At 41.9% G+C, this 26,260-nt stretch overlaps 1 protein-coding gene and 1 long non-coding RNA gene across 3 annotated transcripts in view; one reads left to right on the top strand and one right to left on the bottom strand.

Moving 5' to 3' along the window:
- The window catches only part of LNX1 (ligand of numb-protein X 1), a 66,420-nt gene that overhangs the window by 2,180 nt on the left and 37,980 nt on the right, over positions 1-26,260 (bottom strand). For both annotated transcript variants that reach the window (XM_053940282.1, XM_053940281.1), the window contains exons 4-8: positions 21,429-21,631; positions 19,480-19,851; positions 14,422-14,559; positions 8,597-8,774; positions 6,481-6,709 (exon numbers count right to left, since the gene is read on the bottom strand). In XM_053940282.1, the coding sequence (XP_053796257.1) occupies positions 6,481-6,709; positions 8,597-8,774; positions 14,422-14,559; positions 19,480-19,851; positions 21,429-21,631 (1,120 nt within the window). The remainder of the gene's footprint in view (positions 1-6,480; positions 6,710-8,596; positions 8,775-14,421; positions 14,560-19,479; positions 19,852-21,428; positions 21,632-26,260) is intronic.
- On the top strand, positions 1,573-3,112 carry LOC128786740 (uncharacterized). The gene is made up of 3 exons (XR_008430460.1): positions 1,573-1,612; positions 2,593-2,692; positions 2,801-3,112. It is a non-coding gene; the product is annotated as an uncharacterized LOC128786740 (long non-coding RNA).

The raw sequence follows: 26,260 nt of genomic DNA on the forward strand, positions 1-26,260 counted from the left end.
GGTTTAATGTTTGTAAATTAGCAATTCAAAAAGCTGTATTTCTTCTACCTTGTACACCCCAATGACTTATCTTCCAGATATGAGCCTGTATGTGATTAATTATGTCAGATTGCTCCAGCACTTACTACTGTGGTGCATGTCAAAGGAAAATAATTTTAAGGCCAATGAAATGAACTACAAAAATGACAGATGACACAAAGACAGGTATTGGTGGAATTAGGGATCCTGAGCTTTTCTTGTTGAGTAACCTGATAAGTTAGAGCATGGAAGATGAGAGAAACTTATCCATGTGAGCCAGTGCTTTGGAGTACTGAGTCTGCTCTCAAGAACATAGCTTGTCCTTACTGTAATGATTAACACAAGATTTTGCAGTAAGAGACCTGAAATCTGCTTCTCCCTCCATTTGTTTTCTTAATGTATTTAATGTTACTGTATGTTATGCTCTTCAAAGCTTAGATTCCAAAAGCAGGGATAGGGGAAAACAAGAATAGTGTTATTAGACTCTTAAATGTTGCCTAATGCTCTGAGTACATTAATTTCTGTTTCCTTTTTTTTAAACCAAATTAATTCCATTTATAAAAATTCCAATTATAAAAATTTCTGTCCATAGTACTTTACCATCTTATCATTAGTGGTGTCCCCAGGAATGACTGAAATTTCTGAATGACTAAAAATATATTTGCTACTCCAAGTATTAAATTATAGGCTGACCTACAGCAGGCAACTGTTACAGAGACTTTTTAGGTTTCTAAGAAGCACCTGACACAACAACACATAGCCTTTATCTTATAGGACAACAAATAGCCTTTATCTTAAAAACTGATATACCTAGTGTTTTAAAAAGTGTGTTTGCTGTCTTTCCCAGCAGTCATACTAGATTACTCCCCTACTAATAGGCCTACAAATATTCACCTGCTGCCAGGACGGCACAAATGTAATATTTGCACAAGAATTCACTGGTTGCTAATGTAAGAAACAGGTGACATTTGCTTCTTCCTCAGCAGCCAGGCATTATTACTTTACCATCTGTGGACTTCAACAACGTGCAAAATCACTTAAAACCTTTATGTTTAATGGTACTTATCAAGGTTATGACCAAGCAGTGCCAGGATTCAGCCATTAGTGCTATAATTCAGCATTGATTTTGGGGCAGAGGTCTCTGCTGCCCAGTGCTACACTCTCTGCTCCTTCAGGAGCACATTCCTGAAATTGAAAGGTAATCAGCTAAATGCTAATGCCTTTGAAAAGTAGTAGGCAAGCAGGTAAAGACAGGAGGATAAAAGGCAGTGAAGCCAAACACACCTTATGTGCATTCTATAAATGCAGTCTATAAGGTTATTAGTTGCATGGTCTCCATCCGTGCAGAAAGCATAAATACATATTTGCTGTCAAAGTGTATGATAAATTTAAATAAAATAGACACAGCACAATAGCATTAGGATTGTTCTCTCTGCCAGAGCAGAGAAAACACATGGAAACCAAGGAACAGCAGAGAACAACCACTCTATTATGACTCCAAGCCCCTGCGCTGCCTGTTGCCTCACCAAAGGGATTGGGTGTAACCTGCTGTGACAAGAAGACAGTGAAGACATGGAAGTCAGGAGAAGTGCTGGTGAGATTGTCAGTTTGGGAAACCCCCTTTTCTTCCCTTTTCACAAAATGTTTACAAGCTTGTCTTCTTTGGTTCCCAATACCCAAATCGGTAATTAAATGCTTTCAGTTCTGAAAGTCAAGTCTGCTTTGGCCACAACAATAATGAGTGAGGGACTTGCCTGTCTTTTGACCAATGAGTTTACTCGCTCTTCCCCTTTTCACTCACCCTGCTGTGGGTGTTGGTGCAGGCAGGTCCAACCCATCACAACAGCCATAGCTAGAGACTGACTCTTAAAAGAATAGCAGTGTCTGAACTGTGTTTATGCCTTTAATTCAGTGTTTTCTAATCTCCATCCTATGGGGTAGAGGTATAAGCATGGCAGTGCATCAGTGCTGTTTGTCAGCACTGTCACAACTGTGAAAAGGATGCTGGCAGGCAAAGCTGAGCTGTATGTAATGCAGGTACTGCTTGCTCCAAAGAGTTCAGTGCCTAAGCAGAGATGCCTGCTCTGCCTAAGCAAAGAGCAGCCCAAAGGGAGTCCATTCTTTTAGGGCTGTTTAATCATAAAGACAAGCTACAAAGTACCATAGAGAAAAAATAAAATCATATGAAGATACCTAGTGTGTTTAAGTAGCTCATATTTGTGTGATAATGAAAGCCCCAGTCTGGGTGTTTTGACCCAGTCAAAGTACCATAACCCACTAAACTGCAACCAGTCTAAGGAGAACCATCTCCTTAGAAGAGAGCAGTTCACAGTCTTTAGCCTATATCACTAAATACTCCAGAAGATGAGGATAAGGAATAACTTATGTGTGAACCTGCCTCAGGTACAAGATTTGGGGATATACAGTGTCTAGCCACAGGGTCCTATCCTGAGCAATACTACAACTAAGCATCAGTTACTGATGCATGAGGAATTTAAAAGTGCTTGTTTTCAAGCCGTTAAATGTACAATTCCCTGCTGATTTTCATAAAGCACAAGTAGCCTTATGCTCTAGGAATGATAACCAGCCCAGCTGCAGGAGGATTTCAGCACTAGCCGCTATGAAAAGGATAACTCCCTCCTCCCTCCCATTACAGTACACAAATGGCAGCCAAGTAAGTAATATTTGAGAATTGTTTCCACCAGCATCCTACAGCCCAGATTGAGTTACTTTGGAGGTGTTTCTGTCCTAATTTCATGTTTTACATCTTGTTCTACCCCAGGTTTGCAGAATTACTTTGGCCACCTTGTCTCTTTCTCATCTCACTTTACAGATGAAGAAAAGCATTTGTGTGAAGGACTAATGTTTGTAAATGTTATGACAGGACGATCTAAAAAGTTTTCTAAGTACTAGCTGAGGGAAGGAAATGTGAGGAGAGCAAAGAAAGGAGAGCAGGAAAACAAGCAAGGGTAGAAGCAGCATCACAGAGCTGGGGAAATGCTTTTCGCCAGCTGTTCCCCGTTATTTCCTTTGTGCATGCTTCACAACAACATGTCCCTTTACCAATAAAGAAGTTCTGTCTTCCTAAACAACAAACAATTAAATTAGCTACCCTGAAATAAGTGTTCAGGCGAGAATGCTTAAGGTCCTGCATCACTGTTTCCTCCCGCCGCCCAGCCCGCAGCCCCTCCGCTTGCGTGCAGGCCAAGTTTTGACAGATGTCAGATGCACATGTGCACGTATTTTATAACCACCACATATTGGATTGTACTACAGAAAGAACAGAAGAGCTGTTTATGTATTATTAAGCCATGCAAAAGTGGGAAAAACCAATTCTAATATCTCACAAGAAAAGGACAAAATTTAAGTGAGATCCACAAATGTTAAATTAGCAAGATGGCTTTTCCAAGTCTTTGAGCTTTGGTGCAAGGGATCAGATAACTTGTCTCTTTCTGCTCCTACCAACTTCATCCAGGAAAATTATATAATTCCCTAATTCTCAATATTTGTGTCTCTTGTCTGTACCATCTCTGCAATATGCATGCAGTTCCTGTGAAAGGAAGAGTTCTGTTCTAGTATTGAAAATCAGGCATTTACAGTAAGCTACTTTAAATCTTGTAACTATTATTAATGTTAGCCTGTTTTCTACTTCATTGGTCATGGACAGAAGTCTGTAGACATGCTCTACTGTTTAGTTCAACTCAGCACATTTTATGGTACCATTCACATGATTTTCCTCAAAATTTCATGGATTTGGAACAAAGAAGGAAAGACTCTCCTGCCCCCTCAGTTTCCTGAGCCTGAACATCCCACTCTAAGTTGTGAGGTCAAACTGCCTCTGAACACCCCCCCTTGTTTGCTGTGAAGAGACACACACTGCACTACCAGGGCTTGTCTTGAGCCACATCTTTCCCTTCTCAAAAGAATTTAAATAATCTACCATCCAGCTTCCTCTTTTTTAAACCATGCCTGTTCCTGGCCTACCAGTTTTACTGTCTTTTCTACTTGTTAAATTTTTCTTACATAGGTGTGCCCCTTTCTGCCCATCTTCCCAAGTAATGATTTTGACATTTCTACTTTTCCATTAGCTATACCAAACATTCTTAGATTCACATATCTTGGAGCAGTCCTTCTAGCAAATTGTTGTAATTAAAGTAGGTGATTCTTCAACATTTTGCCCCATAACTGCATTTCAGGCATTTTTTCCAAGATGGACCTGTCAGACATCTATTTAGACAGAGTATCATTTTCTCTAACAGCCTGGAAAATGTCATAAGACTGCTGACAATATCTTGGGACCTAGTGAGATGTGATCCTTGCCAAAAGCAAACTGAAAGTCAGAGAAAGGTTAAATGCTCAACCTGGAGCACAGTGAGTTAACATGATACACATCCTCGTGAGAGAACTTGTTGAAGGACTTTCAGATATCTGATGTGAGCCCTGGAGAATCAGAACAGTAAGTGAGTGAGCACAATTATGCTGGGGAAGACTGAAGGGTATGCTAATACCTAGTGAGCAATCCCAAACCTGATCCTCTTGTGCCCCTACTCAGCCAATCAGCTGCTAATAAGAAAACAGAGCACCTTTGTTACTGTCACATCTAATGTGCATCGGTCCCTGTCCCAGGCACTAGTCTGATGTTCAGAGCAGTGTCCCCACTCAGCATACCAATGTCCCCATGTCTCTTTGAAGGAGAAGGGCCATGCTGTGCTCTGTGCACAGCCTCACAGCTGGGGATAGTTACAATGAGCTCTTGTCTTCAGCCTTGCCGACACTGGGGCTGATTTTCCTTCAGACAAAAAGAGTTGGAATGCCTTCACACATGCAGCCTTCAGAGGAGGAAGGCTAAAGTGAGCTCAGAAACTGTTTCTAAAATGGGAAAACTCATTTTATTGCCAAACTGCAAAGTGGAGCTGACTGATGTGAACTCTGAGTGCAAGCCTACAGTACTGTGGAGCTCTGTCCTTCATGTCCTCTACCATGCTAAGGTGGTGGGAACTTCAGGCAGCTGTGAGTAGAAGATGATGACCATGCAGCTCAGGTTTTCTACACTGCCCAATGAAGGTGGCATAGGCAGGGTGTGATTGTTTCAGTCCATCTAGCAATGGATGGTGACAGAAGGCAAGACTCAGCACTGCAGATTGCAGCACCTATAAGGCCTCTGGTCTGTTGCTGTCTCTTCACTGAGAGCATTACCCATGCTCTAGTACTCTCACCGTGGTGCTGGTCAAGCTCAGGAGTGCAGAAGTTGTTAGCAGGAATGAGGATCTCCCTGGGCTGCCTGTCTTCAGAGACTGAGTGAGGAAAATTTACCATTGCCTGGGCTAGCAAGTTAAGGGGCATCCATCTGCTGCATTTTATTTTTACTGCTTTTCTTTCATAGGTATAAAGATATAGTCCTCTCCACTGGAGGAGGGGAAGAGAGGACTGGAGGAGGAGAGGACATTTTGCCTGCGGGTTACAGACACACAGGCTGCCCTCTGCTCTTGCAGTGCTTCAGCACAGGTCATTAGCATCAGACCAAGCCCTGAAAAACATCTGGCCCTCACAGCAGACCTTGCTGCAAGGTGAACGACCTCAAAATGGCTCCAGCTAGAAAGAGGGAAACCTGTTATGCAAAAGTGGGAAATGAAAAGGAGTCCTGAAACTGTGCCTAGAGAAAAGCCCACTTGTTCTGCAGACCATCTTTTCCTGTAAAAGAGAGACCCTGAACTGCTGTCAGAGTTAGGAGTACAGTCAAGAGGAACTTATAAGATAAATTCTTCTTTCCTTCAAACTGAGTATCAGTTTCAACTCTGTGATCCCAGCTTTGCATATCGACAGATTCACAATGTGTCCTCATTTCATACTTTCTGGAATGTCATGGAAGCTGTAGGTATTATACCGCGCACACGGAGAGAGCTTAGTGACAGACGACGTGGCTCTTATTATCCTTGCTGAAATGACAACACAGCTGCTTCCTGTGTGTGACAAATGGACTTCTTTCAGGCGGGGGTGGGGTTAAAAGAGGTGATTTGGAGATACTGGCCAACTGCACAAACTTTACAACATCTGGGTAAAGTCAAGCAAATCAGCCGGATTTGGCTAAGGAGAAGGGCTGTGCAGCTTGAATGTTGCAGGAGGGGTATCTGCCTTCTGCAGGGTGGTTTGAACCTAAACTACAGTTCAGCAAGCTCCTGTATCCCTTTAAGATTTTCCTTTCACTCCCTAAGTGCCAGATATGTTTACAAGATTTAAACAATTCAGTATCCTATCCTCCCTCGCAAGGGGAACCGCATGTCTATTTTGCCATGTACACATACCCATTTACAAAAGGGAGGTATTTTGAGTCAAGTCAGTGACAGAGCCTGGATTTAATTAAGATGTCAGTGCAATGAATCAAGCCAAAAGAAAGTATTGCCAGAAAATACAAATCTTTCCTCCCACTCCCCCTCAGCAAGAGGTTGCAATCTGTGGACTTACCGTGGCAGCCCCAGCCACATAACCCAGGACGGTGACCACTCGCTGCTCTCAGAGGTCACCTGTGTGTCCTCAGGGGGTGGTAGGTGACCCCGCTCCTCCTGGGCTTCACATGCTCTCATCTCCAGGGCTTTGAGCACCACTGAGGAGTTGGTGTTCTTCAGCAGGGCGACAGCCTCACTCCGGCTGACTCCCGTCAGATCGATGCCGTTCACGTTCAGGAGGATGTCACCTGAGACCAATAAAGCGGATGATAAAAAACCCTGCAAGTGTTTCCAGGATCCCCTCCCCACCTCCACAAACAAGTGAGTCAAATCCATGGCCAAGAACCGGCTGCCTGACGAGGCTTTTTGTTATTCCTATTGTTTAACGAAGCATATGCTAATAAACATGCCACAGGCATGAGGGAAGATTCCTGTACACAGAAACTTTGCGTGGCTGGACAGAGGATTTGTCCTGGTTTCTTTCCACATCATGTCCTGCATCTGGAGCTGAACAAACAGCTGGGGTCCTGCTGTACCAACAAGTTTTGGTACTGGTGCCTACTACTGGTCTGTGTCTCTCGAGTCCACTTCCAGCTAACAACACTTGTACTCAATCTAAGCTTAAAACCCAACAACTCAGTGACGTTTTTTCTCCCAGCTCTCCCTTAGCTGAGGACTGCCACTCCAACTGGCTCTTCCTAGTTTGCTTTGTGGAATAACATGTTATTATTTTCACATTAATGCCTGTTTGAATGGCTGCAAGCCAAGCCATTTTTCTGTGTGCCTTATTTATAATATAGGCACAGCAGCCAGAGAGAAAAATGCAAAGATGACCTCAATTACTACAGGAAGAACAATAAAGACATCACTTATGTCATGCAAGCAGCCACAGTGCCAAGTGCTCTGCAACCCTTCATAGCAGGCTCCTAGGCCAGGGCTTTCCTGGGTGCCCTCAGTGCTTAGCCTGGATGCTTCTCTAGGCAGGGATGTATCACTGGCAGTCCAGGCACTGCAAATGAACATTAACCTCTTCTTGTTGTCTGTCCCCAGTTAGAAGGACAACAGCCAAAGAGCTGCTCTAAATCAGAGGCCTACAGTGCTACTATAACATCACATATTCATTTGTTTCTAATTTTAGCAGACTAACTAGTCTGAGTTTTCAATGCTGCCGCATGATGAATATTTTCTAGGAAGTGTATCCCACTGAGAGGCAGTCATCTCCCAGCAGAAGGAAAGGAGAAACCTGCTGTTTTGCTCTTGTTGAGTTCTCACATGGGTTTCATTGAGCAGACACAAAGATGAAGTTCCTATGTGTGCTAATGCTGGGCACTGAGACCCAGGCTCCTGGGGTCTGACTTGGTTGCAGCTATTCTGCCCCATTTTTGGGTACCTTCACTTCCCTCAAACTCAGGATTTCCCTCCAGCTTCCAGGCAGTGACTGGACTGAAGGAGAATATAGGCGATGAAGGGTAGGTGAGCTGTGTCATTGCTGGATGTAGGCTACTGAGGGATTTGGCTCTTGAGGATGTAACATCCTGAAACCTGAGAGTTTCATCTTTCCTTTGCTGCCCAGCTATTCCTACAAAACCAGCTGATAAAATATGGTTCTCATCTTGCTCTAAAAGCTTATTCACGCAGAAGGAAAGAAACTATTATCTTTATTCTGTTACATCAGTAGCTAAATGGGGTTAGGAAACCAATATTTCCAGACAGAAGGTTGAGCCACAAGGCACTAATATGGCTTCATATATAATGGGAATTTTGATCCTGTATATTTCATTCAAATTCATGAATGCAATGACAAATATGCAAAAAAATTACTTTAAAAACACATGAAGTTTGCACAATGAATATATCAGGAGCTGGGAGATGGTGATGCAAACTAATTTCCTGTGAAAAGCTATTTATCTTTTTTTTCTACCAGAATATTCCTATATCCTACTTCACAGAGATATGCATATTATGCCTGCATAATTATGCCTTTTCTGATAGCTGACTTGAGACTCTCTAATCCGGCACATCCCAAAATCTATAGGCTTGCTGAGGATGCCAGAGTGTGAAGTTCTTTCACTATCCCGCAGTTTTCAAAAGAAGCTCTTGATTTAAAACAGGCTTTCAAAATCCCCCCTTTTCACCTGTTTTTATCCTGCTGTCTCTGCTGATCACTCCTCCAGGTTCCACACTTATCACATAGATAGGCAAATCCCATTCCCGGTTAGATGCTCCACCTGCCACAGTCATTCCCAGTGATTCTGTGTGATCTTTCCGGACAGCCACCACCTTCTCATGACAGGTGACAGTGTGAAGGGTGCTCTGTGATGGAGAAAATAGCAACAAGAAACACATTTTGTGGGCATGGCGACCTCCCTGACAGCTTTGGCATTTTCTATCAAAACAAATATTCATGGAAGTAACACCAAGACACTTCCCAGCCATCTGGCCTGATGGCAGGCAGGACTCCCTCAGGGGCTTAAGCATCTGCAATCAGAGCTACTACCAAGATAACTGTGCTTTAATAGTTAAAGTCAGACACTGCTCCCATGAAAACCAGAGTTGTTTCAGTGCTAAGGCTAATAGAATCAGGTCCTTGAAATGTAAATGTGGAATTTGATTTTAAAAGAAAAAAAAAAGTTCTTGATAATAATATCACTAGTGGTCATCATATCTTTGACTATCAGGTTATGCTTCTTATCTTGCTGCTTGCAATCTGTACGTTGCAATGTACAGATGATACGTTATACAGTAACGTATATTCAAGCGTATTCCACACTCATGATGATACGTTATACAGTATCATCTGTAAAGTTTGTGAGAAATAGTCCTCTTGGGTTTGAGGACTGAAACCATTGGGGGCACATTTGATCTTCCAGATATTTGTGTTTCTGTGTAAGTTATGTGTGGAAATACGCTTGAATAATAAGTGTTTCAGTTCAGGAAAAGAGAAGGACATTTACAGTGTAAAGCCAGCAGTTTCCAGAGTGCTCTTAGTGCTTCTCTTTGAAGGGTCAATTTGGGACAGTCATCCTTATATTTCTGCCCCTGAACAGGAAAAGTTAAATACACACAGCTGGACATGCAATAACTAGTGCATGAGTGAGGGTGCAACAAATTCACAGGTGCCCTCAAGATGAAGAACCACTGCAATGCAAGATCCAACAAAACCTGTAAACTGAATGTCATGTTTACCATGCACTCAGTTCTTACAGAAGAGTTTGAAAGGCAAATAAATCTGGATTTAAATGTTAATTGCTTTGCTTTCCTTAAGTATTTCATGAGCAGTGCTCCTGACATCAACTCCTGACAATCCCAACCCTTCTTGCAGGAACAGTATTATCTACTCAGGCTCATATATAATACCACACTTCTAAATACATTTCAAATGCGTATTTAAAACACTCTTTCACAAATGTGACCTCACATTCTTAATATGCAAAAATAATCTATAAAACTCATTTAAAGCCACACTAATCTCTTTTTAGAAATCTGACATCTCACAAAGACATTTCACATTGGTTCCTGGGCCAGCAGCATGGAAAGTGGAGCAGATGAATTCACGTCTCCCTAAGTGACAATGATGGGACAAAGGCAGACTATGGCAAGAATTTTTTCATGGGAGTAGGGCAGACTATGTCTTTGATTTGTGCTTTTTTTTTAAGGTATGTTTTTGGTGGAACTAACTCCACATCAAGATTTCTGTGATGCAATGTTAACAACAAAACACGGGACCCTCTAGAAGCTTAGCAAAGGACTTCTCTGTGCTTGAGCAGATGAACAGTAGCTGCCACAGAGCTCCAGAAACAAAAAGGCAAAGAGCTCGGTGGAAAGAAGAATTCTCTCAGTCTCTGAGAGAAAACCAAACAACACAGTTGTTTGGACATGTTAGATGTGGTCCATGCAGAACATAGGCACTATGTCAGAGTAATTTGGCTTAGGGTTTGCAAACAAACTTATGAATTTCTGAAGATTTTAAAACCTTCAGAAAATGTTCTGTTCCAGATAAATTTTATGTTCTGATCCAGATAATTTTAACCTTTCACCTTTGTCTTTAAGGTATAAATATTTTAAACATATTAGTTCTATCTTTAAATTTAATGTTTCATCCATGTTTTCCAAAAATATCCTTTTCCCTTGAAAATGAATGGTTTTCCATCAGGAAAAGGCCACTTTTTGAAACATGTGGGATAGGGGCACTACTAATTTTCCCAAAATTGCGATCTGAAATTTTGTAGCAAAACATGAAATTGGGATTCTATTTGTCACTCTGAGTGAGAGAGCAGTCCTGTTACTTATGCAGCATACATCCTGTCTTAGACAACAAAAGCATTAGAGCATTAGCTGGTTTATCAGTATTTTTTGAGGAATCAGCACAGAGAGAAAAGATTTCAAAGTACTGCTTGGGAACAAATTGTCCTGCTACATTTCAGTGAAGAATTATAGAAGTACCAGTACTTGTATGCTGAACCACAAAGGACCAATTTTCTTTTGAAGCTACTCTTTCCCATGTCATTTTTTATATGTCTGCAGGCAGAAAGGATTTGGGGTGACTTGACTGAGACAAATGCAGTGATGAAAGGAAAGTAAAGCCTTTTTTAGTAAACACACGTAGAACTTGCTTGGAGGTATAATCGATAGCAAGTAAACCAGTTAAAAGGCAGTGTTTATCAGTGACTGCATTTCAGTGCATTCTCTTCTAAACAATTGTCCTTCTCTGTCATTTTGAAGTGACCTTGGAGGTCAGGAGAAGAAAAACATAACAGTTCATCTTCTCCTCTTTTTATTTTTCCTCCTTTTCTGTATATTTACTGGAAAATAAATATTTAGAGCAGATTATCACAACATCAAAGCCATGACACGTGTCTTGCAGGCAAAAAACATTGCTGTGTCTGTTTGGAAAATGTGCTTCACCTGAAGGTTAACCTGCTCATATGGTCAGGAAACATTGCCTGCTCCAGCAACATTTTCTTTGCTCTAAGTACTAGACAATTATTTTAAAAGAAATAAGAAAACAGTTCCAATTAAAAACAAGTGCTATTTAATTAATGGCAAAGCTCCCAGTGAGTTCAAAGGAATTGAATCAGGCCTGTTTATGCATTACAGCCTGGCTTCACAACCTCAGCTGCACAAGAAAGTGTTTGTGACATCTCTTCTCTGAATCCAGGCAGCAGCCAGAACAGTTTGGGCTGTGCTCCCCCAGTCTCTGTACAAAGGAAAACAGATCCATGAGATCCTGGGCAGGACCAATCTCTTGGCACACCATACACCGGCATTGCTGCCACCAGAGAAGGACATGGTCACAAGAGATCATCCTCTTCTTATCCAGGGCCTTGTGGGCAACAGGGCTGGTTGCCACTGGCCTGAAAGAGAGGCACCTCCCCACGCTGTACAGATGGAGCTTGGCTGTCCTGAGGCCAAGAGCTTGGCCCAAAGTGGCTCCTGAGCCACCGCACGAGCCAGAGGGCTGCTGGGAGCTAGAGTTTATTCTTAATGCTGAACACAGCCATGGCTTGAGAGCAGATTTCAGCCCATGTATACATACATGCTCTACAGTGAGAGCAGTTTCACTCAAAGAAAGCATTCCTGACCATCTAATATCACTTTCCTCAGTAAGCTTAGGGGACAAAAAAAAAAAAAAAGCCTTAAAATAAGCCAGAAATCAAGGCAGCTAGCAATCCTCTATTAATCACATACAATAAAGCAATCCCAGAGATAGCAGTAGGTAGCAGACTCATCAGACCACACACACAGGAGGCTCCCCTGACAGTGAGGTCCAACCAACAAGCATTACCTTGGTTTTTGGGCAGAAGCATGCACTGCATTAGGATACTGTAAAGGCCCTAGGCTTGCAAGCATTACTCCAGCAGTAATGCCTACTTAAAATAAATAATATTTTTTAATCTTTCAAAGACAGTTTAAAAATCTTGAATTGCAAATTATGTTCAGTTAAACCCTCAGCAAAATATCATGAAATATTTAAACTCAGACCAAAAGTCTACAGGGCCCGAAGCTCATGGTGTCTACTGGCTGTACTGATCTGCTGATCTACTGCCAGAGCATTTTCTCTGATAGAAGCCCTCTACCATGTACACACAAAGCTAAAGGGAGGTAGGAACAGCTCAGAATTTTCTTCTTTAGGCTGTGATCTTCCCTGGAAAGTGCCCAAATGGTGGCATTGGACAGAAGCCCACAGCAGTACACCCACTTGTGCTTATGCAGTACTCCTCTCTTGTGGGAAAATGGAAATCCCCCTAAAAGCTGTGGCCTGTGCAACAAGAAATGATTCATTAGTCTTTATAGCACTTGCTCATTAAAGGACTGTTATGAAGCCAACATTGTGCCTTCAATCTCACAGCTACCCAAAATATTGTGAGACTTACCAAGAACTCCCATCCGACATCTCTTGGTACAGGAAGAGAAAATGAGGATCTCAAGGCAGAGAGAGACAAGCTGTGTTCCCAAATAATCCCATGTGGTATCAATTAATTACTCAGACCAACATGGTAGAGTTAGCAGGTGCTTGGATCTTCCCTAGGAAGCATTTAGTAGCAACACAAGCTAATTGCTGTCCTACACATATCTTCCGAAGGAAATCATTGCTTCATTAGAAAGTCATGCCTTGCAGATGCATGATTAGTTGGGCACTACTTGCTACTTGGTAGTAGCTACTGAACACTGACTGCTTTCTGTTTTAACTCCTGCTAATCTGATCCCACCTAATAAGAACTGTGATTGTGACTTTGTGGAAAAGGAAAACTAAAAATGCGTAAATATATATTAGCATTTTTAACACATAAAAACACTGAATAATGTAGTTTTAAAAGACCTGAAAAATGGGTATATTTTAACATTTGTAAAATCCAGAGCTAGACTTGTCTCCTGGCTGACAGCTGTGCACCAGATATTTGGTCCAGAGGTCCCTTTAAGGACACAACTGGCTATCCATCAAGCAAGATGAACTTAAGCCCTGCCTGCACACCTCCCTGATACACCCCTGGCACCGGTGGCCAGGGTCAAGCTTGCATGGGTTTGCATAAGTGGTGACACTCAGGGTGATTAAAGTAAATTATCCAGAAATATGGCTTCAAATTTAGTGAAATAAATTCAGTTCCTGCAAGGACATGCTTTGCTCTCCCTAAAGTGGAAAGAATAACACTGAGCAAGCTCAGAAAGCATATTTTCAAAACTCTAGCTGCATTGGTTCCTACTTAAAACCTCATATGTTTGAGCATCAGCATCTCTCTGCCTTATGCAAAGAGAATATTGCGAGTCTAGGTGCAATAAACACACACTCTGACCAGGTACACAGGGACAGCTGGGGCACAGTTTGGTAACCACAGCCTTATCTGGGTGAGATGGCTGCTCTGTGCTGTGTCCCTGGGTTGGGTGCTGCACACCAGCAGCCCTTGCAGACCCCACACCCTGCAAGTTCCAGGTGCTGCAAGAACAGACCAAACATGCTTTGGGTCTAAAGCTCCACAGAAAGTCCTCATGCTCTCAGCAGCCAGGGCATTTTAATAAATGAGCAACAGCCTAATGATGACCATAATTTTCAAGTAGGTTATGGGAATCTTTCAGGCCAGCATGTGAAAGATTTTTGTCTGAAGATTATGCTACAGGTGGGAAAACTCCAGAGAAAATTTTTCTTTTTGTTGGAGCACATTGTCCTCTGCAGATTCACAGTGCTGGTCAGATCTGTGGCCATGGCCAGGATACTGTGTGCACATCAGCACCCGCCCCAGCACTGTCCATTGCCTTCTCTTTCACTCCCCACACCAGGCAGAGTCAGGGCAGAACCAGTGGATAAATAATAATGAGCAGCACAGCTTTTGTGCTTCCATTGCCAAGTAAGACATGCTTTTTCTGGTGACAGAAGCCAGAGATAACACTCTTAGACATGAAACAAGAGGTGCCCTCCCATTCCCCTGTCCCATGGATGGCAGAGAAACCACACAAGTGCCCTCACCTTGCCAGGGTTGTTTCTCTCGGCGGGGCACGGCTGCGAGCTGCCAGCACTGGAACTCCAGCCCGTCTCCTGCAAGAGGTCAGGGGGCTGCTGCCTGGTCTGCCGCGACACCACGAAGTGCACCTGCTTCTCGCTGGCCTGTGGGAGGAGGCACAGTGTGAATCCCATGGCCCCAGTGCAACAAACCCCTGCACCTCAGCCCCAGAGTGTCTGTGAGAGGCAGGAACCACTTAAACATTGGTTGGATTTCCCATTAATGAGGTTGCTATGACATAAAGCAGTAACATCCGTTCAGGTCAATGAAGTCCATAAAAGTTTACTGCCAGCTACTTAATATTCCTCTTGAAAATTTGGTGTTAACTCTAAAAAGTCCTTTCTACCTGCCCCAAAATTTGGCTGGAAGCAGTGATCCACCACAGTGAGTTCTGATCAGCTCTCATCTACACCTATGTATACCACTGCAAAGCAGCAATTTGCCTGCCATGGTAGAGAGACAGGCAGACTGCCAGAGCTGTTGCTGCCCAATGGATGGGAAAACTGAAAAAGATACAATTAACCCCGAAACCAGGGATGTGCTTAGGCCTTGCCCAGTGAAAGTGGGGAATAAACAATGTAATTAAGTCCACCTGCATGCAATGAGCATGACAAATGTAAGGAAGCTTAAAGAAAGGGAGAAAAGGTGTTTTCTTTAGTGAAATAAAATCCTAACTGCAGCTGAGCGTAGAGAAAGAGGGTAGGCACAAGCAAGCACACAAGGTAATGAAGTTTAGGATGGGAAAGCAGCTCACAAACTCTCACTCTAGGAAGAGCAGCTTCAAAGCAAATAACCCAAGCTCAAAGAACTTCTAGGCCTTTTTTCATAATGCAGTCAGAATACCTGTGTGCCTGAGAGATGCTGCAGTGCTTCTACTGAGGTTATGTTTGTTATTTTTAAGGGGCTCTCTGTTTGCCTGATATTAGCGTTAATTCTGTGCACAGGTAGGGTTTTTTTTCTGTCTTATTGAATCAACACTGTTTCCCTAGAAGCAAATGGCTTCATTTGCCCCTCAGTGAGGCTCATATGAATCTGTTCAAGACAACAGTGATGCAAAGATAAAGCTGAGAGGGAGTGGAGTTTACCTGGATAAATCATAGATGCCTGCCATAAACCAACATACTGAACTGAAATGAAGAACAGTGTAGCAATAACCTCAGTGCTATAGAAGCATACTCAGAAGATGTAAAAATTAATCCTCTAATCTCCTTCTCTCTAGGCTAAAGACCTTGGTGTTGTGCTAGGAAGGAGGGGCTCTTGATGACCAGTCTGCAGAGGCACTCCTGCCTGCTTGCTCTCAGGTTATACCAGAGGAACTGCTCAGTATCTAGCCCCCCACAAACACATCTGGAGCCTGAAGCCCTGGGGCTGCTGTTGCAATGCTTGTTGGTACCACAGCCCCGGGGGCTGCTGACGTCCTGGCTGACTTGCTGGCACTGCTTACTGGGGAGAAGCTCCAAGGAAAGCTGGCATTGAAAAAGCAGCGGAAAACCAAACCCAGATCCAGTTGCGCTATTGAAATCAAAACTTCCACAGACAATTAACAGAAGCCAGAGGAAGCTTCTGGGAATTTTGTTTTTGTTTTTATAGCTTGGTTTGTCCTTTCTGGAGCTGAATTCAATAGTTGTAGCTGAGAGTTTAAAAAAAGCTTTGGAAAAATGTCATTTTAGTTAAGAAAAAGCAACTTACCTCTCCTAAACCTCCAACTTCAAGCTTGAAATATACATGTTCAAGCTATGCTATTTTCAGTGAAGTAAAAAAAGTGCACGTCTTTGTTACTTTCCCAGTATCTTGGGGTATGCTATTTTTTTGACTAGAAACTCAAATCTTCACAGTTTCATAATATATAATTTGGTGCATATACACATAATTTCAAAATAACTTTCTAGGCATTTTTAACAGATCTGGTTTTATGGAATATTAATTCATGGACTCTGGACCCAACAGGTACCCAAAAGCAGAATTCTGTATGTTGGGAGAAAGGAACCCACCCTGGTTTGTAATATGACTGAGGTGGAACTGAACAACATGAGATTAAATCTCCCAAGGGCATGTGGCCCTATAAAGATACAGTTTTCTCTAAAATGAACAGTTTCAACTTAACACAACTTCTTTTTGAAATTTATCTGTTGCCACATGGTAAGCCTCAAAGCTGGTTATTTAGAGAAAGGTTGTAAAACATGATTAATTCTCATAGAACAACTAGCAAAAGTTCAACAAGAGTGTCTGTTGCAATGGCACATTTGTCTACAGGCCAGTCAAGCTGACTAGTTTCTCAGAAGTCAGAGTGGTTTAGAAAGTTATCCAAACAAGAAGAACAGCTTTTGTATTTACATACGTATGAAAACCCATTAATGTTTCTACCGATCAGTTTATTTATTGCTGATTCATTCTAATCTCTCCCTCCCTCTTACCAGTGGCTTTTCCCACAATTCTTTCTCTGTATTTTATGCTGAAGTGAAAATTAAAGAAAGGAGGTGAGCTTTGATACCAAGTGCAAGTAAGAGCTGAAACACTCTTTTTTAAGAATTAAAATTTGTTACAGCCAAGGCAAATCAAACAGGAAGGCAGAGACACAATGGCAACTTCTGAGCATCTTAGAAAGATGCTCAGTAGCATGTAAGGTAATTGCATCTTAGAAAGAGGCAGAAGGGCTGCTCCTGGCAGAAGCTGCCCCATGTCTCACCGGGATGATGGAGCACGGATACACTCCACATCACAACCTGCTTGTCAGAGGCAGTTGTTGGGTAGGAGAGCTGCTCATCTGTTCCTAGCAGCTGCTCTGAACTATGGTGGGAGAAGGAGGTGGGGAGGAGGGTGAACATCTGGGGTCAGTAAAGTCTGACTCAGCCCATGTAGCTTGGCTTGATGTGCTCACATGGGCACCTCATATCTGTTACCTTGCTCCTTTTCTTGTCACTCTCATGGAAAACAGATGTGGAATGTCTCGTTATTTAGATTCAAAGTGCCACTTTTGACACAAGGTCATGGCTTAAGATGATGTGACAAACAGGAGGCAGCAAATTCCCAAGTGTTATGATGTGTACACATTCCTAATTAGCACTTACACGTTTTCTTCATTTCAGTTCTTGTGACAGAGCTTAGAGCTTATAAACAGCCAGACACCTACTGATTAGCAACTGCTTCACATATGCTAGTGTATAGTTTCTATAGGCCTCAATTGTCTCAATTATTCATTATTTAAAAGTCAAAAATAATCAGATTACACAGAAATCTGACAGTCTTCCTGCTGTGCTTGGTTTAACAAGCCACTGCACCTTTTAGTGAACGTTCTGTTTTTAAAGAAACTGTTGGTGTATTTGCAGCTTTCACCACCATAAATTAGAAGAACCTCAATGCACTGCAAGTGGCATGCTGAGCTCTCCACAGGCAGGAAGGATGCTATTGAGAAATCAGAGGACACAGTGAAATAGCCCTTCGTGTAAGAAGCAAATGCAAAACACCTGTGGCTTCGGTATAAAGGTTTTTCTCTGGCATAACACGGAAACAGGAAAGGCAAATGGTAATTGATGAAAAACATTACAAAAAAGACACAGGTTCCAGGAATTTTGCATTAGACAAACGTGATTCATAGAGCTCACATCAATGCAATATAATCCTGGCTGTTTGGAAACTTGAGTTTCCCCTTTGATGGACTTGTTTAAATTTCCAGGGATTGTTGTGCATTTCAAGCATTATTATAATTAACATCCACTCTTTGGAGACCAATAAGGGCTTTAGTTGCATTTTTAAACACTTGTATGTGAATACTCTTGTTAGTAATTTTTTCCGTTTCATGTCATGTGTTTTTTGCTTGTGAAGCACTGATGCCTTATTTTGTAGCCATAAAGAACTGTTCCAAGAATAATAGCTTTTTAGATAATTTTTCATTCCAGACTTGTTGCCCTCAGAGAATTTAAACCTTCCTCCTTCTGCCTTCTGTTCTCAGTTAGTGAGCTACATAAGGTAATCCAGAAAGAAGCTGGACCAGAATTTCAACAACTGGCATTATGTAAGGGGATGACATTTTCTTCATCTATGCTATAAACTTCACAAAAAAAGTTGGCTACAACCAACCAACTGTGAATGTATGCTAACACAGGAATCCTTTCCACAAAATGCATGGAGTTGACTGTTTGTTTCAGTCTGACTGATATTACTCTGATTATATCTGTCAGAAAGAAGAAGAAGTTGGCCTGATTTGACATCTTGTTTTTGAAGCCCAGGAAATTCTTCAATATGTGAACAGTCTACACGCCTCCAAATGAAATTCAAAATTGCACAAGTATAATAACAGTTATAAAAATGAGATAAAAGCAACAAAAGATTCTTGGCTTTGCTTTTTATGTTGAAGTTTTCTAAAAACATAGTCTGTAAGCAAAAAACCCAAATTGGTTCTGGAGGGAAAATTAGGCAGAAGCTGACCAATTTCACAGGTGAGAAAGGCATGGGGTTTTTTTGATCTGACAGGTCTGTATTAGCACTCATTTAGTACTCCACATGAGTCTAAAGAGAGATTAATAACTACAGATCCATTTTCCCAAAACATCTGGATTTCCATATACTGGATTTAGGTAAGAAATATCTACAAGGTGTGGACTACCTTATACTGGTAGTCCACTGCCTTAGGCTACTCTGGTTTGCTCCAGGGCTGAACCAGAGAGCACGGTGACTCCTGAGCCAGAGGAGTCAGGATTCTGCTGGAACCAGTGCTGCCAGGGAAGGCTGGCATGCCTTCTGGCAGCTGGCATCACTCTGGTGGTGATCAGAGTATACAGATGTTTGTACTGATCTATATTTTCCAAAACCTGATGGTGGCAGGCACCTCTGTGAGAGTCCACGCCCATGTTCACACTTGTCTTCACAGGAAAACCAAGGAGCTTTCAGAGGAGTAAATTCCCATTCAACCTTGACTCCTTCCCTCTTCCAAATACACAGAATCAGTGTTTGCAATGGATGGTGAAAAAACTCTTCCTGGTGTTTTGCACAGTTCGAACCCTGTGGTTAAAGTGGGGATGACAAACCTGGATCAGCTGGGCTGCGCTCTCTGGACTGCCGTAGCGATGGTCGTGCCCATTGATGGCCAGCACCCGGTCATTCTCCTGCAGCTGCCCATCACGAGCAGCCATGCCACCTTCAAGCAGGTTGAAAATAAATACCCCTGGCTCGTCAGCCTTGCGGACCAGCTTTATTCCCAGCTGCTCATCTGGACTGCTCTTGTTTAGCACAACATGGAAGCTGTCATCCCTATTGCAGTGAGCATCAAGGGAAAGTCCGCTGTTTCGGCATCGGTACCTCTGCTCTCGGAGCACCGTCAGTCGCAGCACGTGGCAGGGTTGCTTCAGGATTGACAGGGCATAGTTGTGAGGCACATTTTTGATGTCCATGCCATTTACCTGGAACAGAGAAGTGTAAATCAGCAGCAGAAAGACGGTGTATTCTGAGTTGGCACTGAGGAGGGCAGATCTATATACAGAGATGTCTTCATATGAAGTGACACGTGCTATTTCTAACTGTGTCACACAGGAGGCCAAGTTTGCGGTGCAGAACAATCTTCCCCACAAGAAAAGGATGCGCTGCACAGACAGTTTCTGTCCTTTTTCTTCCCCTCTCTCCCTGATAGTCTCCAGACATACATGTTAGCTTTCATCTTTCTTATTGCTCTTTCCCAAGCTTCAATATCCTTTCATATATCTTAGTTTTATTCTACAGGCTTCTGATTTCAAATTGCCTTGCCAGCCTTTCCTTTCACTCCCACTGTTTTCCTGCTGTTTCTTTTCTTCTTTATCTCCCAGCTGTTCTAGGTACAGTAAATTTTTTTTTTCTTCACTAATGAATCTCTAATTACAAAGAAGGAAAGAGCCTCAAGCTGAAGTTTAAATGCCTTGGATATTTACTAACAATTATGCTGATTTACCACACTAGAGAATCAGACTTTCCTTTTTTTCTCAGTGTTTTCCAGGTGAGATTTAATTTGGATGAGAGTAAAACTGTATAACTACCATTTTTAAAATTTGGCTGAGGAAAATAAAGAGGACAAAAGAGTTTCCAGTCAATCCCATCATGTTCATATGTGCAAGAGTAACTAGGCATTGCACTTTATATTGCTAAATGAAAACCAGTTGCAAGATTGTATTTCATCACTGGCTAGAAAACCTGAATCAGACAAGATATTTCCATGTAGCTTTACATTGCACAGGTTGAACCATTTAAATATTAAGAAACATCCCCAAAATGTAAGATAAATACTCCCCAGCATGGACAAGAGTATTTGGCTGGTGTTTGCTTTTGCAGATTTCCTATGTAGGAACAACGGGGGCTGTTCTGCTGCAGTCTGGTGGGGAGGACTGCACCCAGAGCGACACAGCTCAACTAGCTTTAGGCTGCTACCTTGGGTACCACAAACAGCATGAGCTGCACCAGGATGGGGCTGAAATTCACAGGAATCCTTAGTAAATCCCGGGCAGTCAGCCATGACTGGGAAGAGCTAGGCTGGGCCCATCCATGCTACAGTCACAGCTTCATTGTGCAGTTTGGATGTGCCCTGCAGGAACATCTTTGTTTTAGTGGTGCCATTAGCTCTGCTGCTCTGTGCTGGCACCAGGACAAAAAGGCTCCCTGAAACATGTAGCTGGGCGGTGGATGCTTATCCAGCTGCTGCTGGGAACCACCATGCAGAAGCATTTTTATTCACTGCTAGAGTGAAGTATGCCCACATTGTGATCCTGGGAAATCCCTTTGGCCAAGTCTGTCTGGCATAAAGCAGAAGGCATGGCACAATCTTGGCATGCCTCAAGTGTCCTCAGCTATCACTGGGGTCAGCAAAAGCTAGGAAATCATAGTGCCTTACAGGTGGTGCTCTGAACTTTAGAATGGCTTTCTGCATGCAACATTGCAAATCTCATCGTGATTGACTTCAACCATCTTATTCTTTGTCAGGATATTTTTATCTCGTACCTCCACAGTACTGTACCTTTAGTATCATGTCTCCAGGGAGCAATCTTCCATCTCTGGCAATTACCCCATCTCGATAAATATGCTGTATAATAATGTGAACCAAAGGGGTCTCACTGCCTCCCACAATCCTAATGGCCAGATTTTCATGGGGGTCGGTACGGCTGATCTTAATGGAGGTAATTTCCCCATCTGGAATCAGGTGATACAACCTGGGAAAACCTGGAAATGCATATTGTAAGGTATTTATTTGACAACACAACTTTGCTTTGTTGAAACATGCACAGCACAACCTCGAATACCTGCCAGTTAGTCAAGCTAGGTTTTATGCATGGATGTAATTTATACCAAGTGGGAAGAAAAGGATAGGTAAGCTTGCTGAATGGACTTGAAGGGATCTTTCTACAAATAATATATTCAAACTTCCTTTTTCCCCCACAAAATACAGCCTTAAACCTTTGATGTAATCTGGACAGATGAAATGTACGTACAGTTATACACATCAACATTTTATGGGAATCAAATACATTTTTGGTCACCAGAGACACCTCAGAACCATGCCACATTTCTTGCTGGCCCTAGAACAGATGGTCATGGGCACCTCAACAAACATCCATTCCTGCTGTGCTGGGTTGTAAACCCACTGGTAGCATCCCAGGCTGCTCTGTTTTCTCAATTTTTAGTGTCACAGTGGAGGAGAGGGCTCTTGTCTTGTGACATCCAAGGAAGCCTTTTATTTATCTTTAGCTACCAGAAATACAACAAACCAAAGGTTTGTCCAAACTAAAGCACACAGTAGTTTTCCTACCACACTGCTCTCCTTTTATCACTGCTTGAGCTCTAGGAAATAGGAATGAGTGGCTCTTACTGTGATGTGTCTATTAAAACCACAGTATGCTCAAAGTACCTGGAAAGATCTCTGCTGGCCCTGGCAATCTGGCTGTGGGGAGGAGGGACTAATAGTGGGCAGGAGTCCTTTTTGTATTTATAATGCACTGGATTAGAGTATCATCTTCCAAACCCTACTTTTCAACTGGCATGTCTGATTTCACAGCATGTCATTAACACTTTCTTTCCTTCTAGGTCAATTGAAAATTTTAATCCATATTCAGCAGTGAGCAAAGCTGAAGTAAAAGCAGCAGTGAATTTTCCAGCACAGGCATAGCAGCCTTCAATTATTTTGAATTCCCCAAAGCTCAGAGAAAGCATTTAAACTTTTTGCATGTGAATCCAATCCAGTGGTTATATGACAAACCTGTAAGTCAAAAAATTAACTGCTAATATTTTTTCAAGAACCTATTTTAGAAATTAAAGTACAGTGAGTGTTAATGAACAGTGGTTAGTGAAAAATGAAACTTTATAGACCAGAATCTGAGATAGAATAAATATTTGCTACTACAGAATTAGCAGGCAACAAACCAGCAAGGCACCAAAACCTTTTAAGAGAGGGCAAGGGGAAAGAAAGAACAGGAAAAAATATTAAGAAACACCATGTTGCATCCCTTACCACTTCTTTGATCATATGCTCTTCAGGGTGGGAAGCTGTCCTCCTCCACGTCTGTAAAAAGCACCTACCAGTAGCACAGACTTCGACTTTGTGGTTTTATACAGACTTGACAGGCAATAAAAGTCTGTCTAGATAACTACACAGCCTTCATCAACCTAATACTCAACCATTTATTCTTGTAATAGCAGTTTCTGTGCTGATACAGGTTTACTTCACTTTTGAAGGCAACTTTAATGTTTCAGGAATGGAAGGTGCTTCATTTCCCCCATGCTCCTTTATTTTCTAAACGCTATTTGCTCAGATTGTAATTTGCTCAATTCTCTCTAGCCTGAAGGGTGGATTCACTTGATCTAAATCCAGGCCTCAAATGCACAATTTGGTGATCTACTTGCTCTGACTTCCTTTGCAGTCCACAGGCACCCAAAGAGAGTGATTCCCATGCTAAATCACCCCTGGAGGTGCCAAATGTTGTCCACTGGTGTGTAAGAAAAGAGGCAATTAACTCTGGCATCTCAGTGGGGTGCTTAAAGTCACACGGTACAAATACTTCTCAAAAACCACCAATGGCCTGATCCCTGCATCAGAATAAGCATGCACATTTCACACTCTCAGTGTGGCTACAAGGATAGTTATCTGTAAAAATACAGATGAAAATCTGTAGATCCAGGTATCTTCTCTACATGCAAATAAATTAATATACGTGTATAAATTGAAGACTACCACAACAGTGGTATAATAGACCTATTATGATGACTCACTTCACATCCTGTCAAACTACACTTTTTGACACTGATGCTGATTTTACCATAGCTCATTCTAAAAACCCTTCCAAAGGAATTATCCAGTTGCATTTCTTGTCCATGGAGAATTGCGGAACAAGAATTGAAGAAGCTATTGACATTGTCATGTTATTTCAACCTGTAATTATCCCAGAGCAAAATCAGGGCAACGTGGCAGTGAACAAGTCTCTATACTTGTACAAGACTTACCTATATCTTTACATATGTATAAACATAAATAGGTTTCTTTGCATTTTGAACAATGCCTTACCTGGTTTGTTAAGCCTTGCAGTGGTATTTGGCTTTCAATATGACTTTATGTAGATTTTTTAGAGTAATTTTTAATGTCTAATTTTCTTCTGAAATGTGCAATCTACAGCAACCCAAATCTTCCCAAGATGTTTTTATTTTGCCAGTCTGCAAGTCTCTAATGCCACCTTTTCATAGTTAGCAGACTGTACTGCCTCACTCCCTGTCTTCATTTGATTTGTGTTCTTTATCAAATATACATAATAAAAAAATATTTTCTCCTCAGATGGGCTAAGCAACCAAAATAACTCCTCTATGATCCATTAATTTCTGCTCTCTTACTTGAAGACTTGCCTCTTCTTTTCATCCCAGACATTTACATGGAGATTTGGATTCTCAACAACCTAGACTGTCCTAAGTAAAAGGTCAATACCTATTTTGATAAACTAACAGTAAGTGTGTCAATATAAATATATAAAGTACACAAATACACTTCTTAAAAATAAGAAAATTCATAATTGCTTTTTCACCAAAAAATCTGCATACATTGTGTGCAGTTTCATGAAAACTTACCATGCATATTTCATGATGATGCCATGTCTAGAAAGCAATGTCATCAAATTGAATTTTTAATGTGTAGACCATACCCAGAAAAAGTGGATCCTGCTTCAGCACCTGGTTACATACAACCACTGGGGCCTCAGGAGCCCAATTGAAGGAACTTAAACTGAGTTGAGGGCTTGTACCTTTCAGACATATATATGTTCTGTTGTAAGGCTGGAGTAACAATTTTCACAGACTCCATTTTCCAGCCCTTACACACTTATTTAAAATTCTCAGTTCTCTTTGGTCAGGTTTTCCAGAGCAGGAAAACCCAGGAGTATTGCATACCTTTCTTTACCATTTTATATTTCCAGTCCTTAAATATCGAAGAGCTGCTGAATCTAGAAAGAAGGAAACTTTCTGTCTTGTTTTTGGTGATTCTTCCAGGTTTTCCCACAGAGTGTTGTGTTTTTGTCACGGGGGGTTGTGTGGAGCATTCTGAATCTGTCAATATAATAAAATGTCACCTGCATTCAGAAAGACTGTGTGGGCTTTTTTCTCAAGCAGTATTCTCTTAATGTTAGTGTGCAATGTTATCAATATTTTCACATATTACTTTATGGGTAAACAACATAGGAGAGACCAGCTTTGCACAGCGAACTCCATTTATCTCACAGTGTGGGACGCTGAGAATTCATTAGTATAGTCGCCAAGACAGAGTATTTACAAAATTTTAATTATGCTTACTATTTTTTCCCCGCAGTTTATAATATTTAATGGTAGCATTCCTTCAGTGCTCAGGTTTCTGCTGACTTCTGTGCATATCATGCTCCTTCCAACAGTGCTGCCACAAGGGTAGCTTCTGCCTTCATTCCCAGGACTCAGTGTGACAATGTGCAGTGTTTGCAGTGACTCTTGAGTCCAGATTAATCAAAGGTCACTGTAAACAAAACTTGTATCTGTGGTTGCAAATCCTCATTTAGATCAGGCAGCTTGACTAATGTGCCAGCTCACCCCCACAAGCAGGAGCATCTGCAGGAGCACACATTCATCCTTCCCAGCATCTGGACACCAGAATTTAAATTAAGCTTGTGTAACCTAGTCTTGGAAAATTAATGTGTCTGTAAGTGTCACATGCCCTTGTATTGGTGGGGAACTTTATTCTGCAAATTTTCCTTTCCAATAGATTTTCATTTATCATGCCATTCTCCCAAAGGTTTGCCATTATTTTGATTTAATGCCTTCCATTAATTCTCCAGTGATGCTTCTCCAGTGGAGGGGCAGGTAGAAGGTGATGCCAGTTCTAATCTCTCTTCTTGCTTCTGGACATTCCTCTTGCCAAAGGAGTCCCAGAAGAACTAAAATGAAACTGTTGCGGAGTTGACTGCGTATCTAAAGAGTTGTGACTCTCATATGAAGCAGGCAAATTCATCAGTCTGCAGTAGAGGAAATGCTATAGAGACAATCTTTTTCTTCAGGAAATTGCCTGGCTCATCATTCCAGAGCAGAGTACTTTGAACCAGTTCTGTAACAGCTCTTTTGGGAAATCAGAATGGCAACTGAATAAAATCTGAGAAAAATAGGAAAAGTGTGGGATTTCTGTGGGGTGCAGCCTTCCTGAGACAGAGGTTGGGCTACACTGTCTTGTCCTGGGGCTGGATAAACCACTTCTTTTTCTGTACACAGAAAGCTTTAATGCCATGAAGTGGTTGATACCATCTTTGTTTCACTTACCTTCTTTTTCTTCACGTACTTTTCCAAACACTGAAGTAT

This window comes from Vidua chalybeata, chromosome 4 (genome assembly GCF_026979565.1).
Source record: "Vidua chalybeata isolate OUT-0048 chromosome 4, bVidCha1 merged haplotype, whole genome shotgun sequence".
NCBI lineage: Eukaryota > Metazoa > Chordata > Aves > Passeriformes > Viduidae > Vidua > Vidua chalybeata.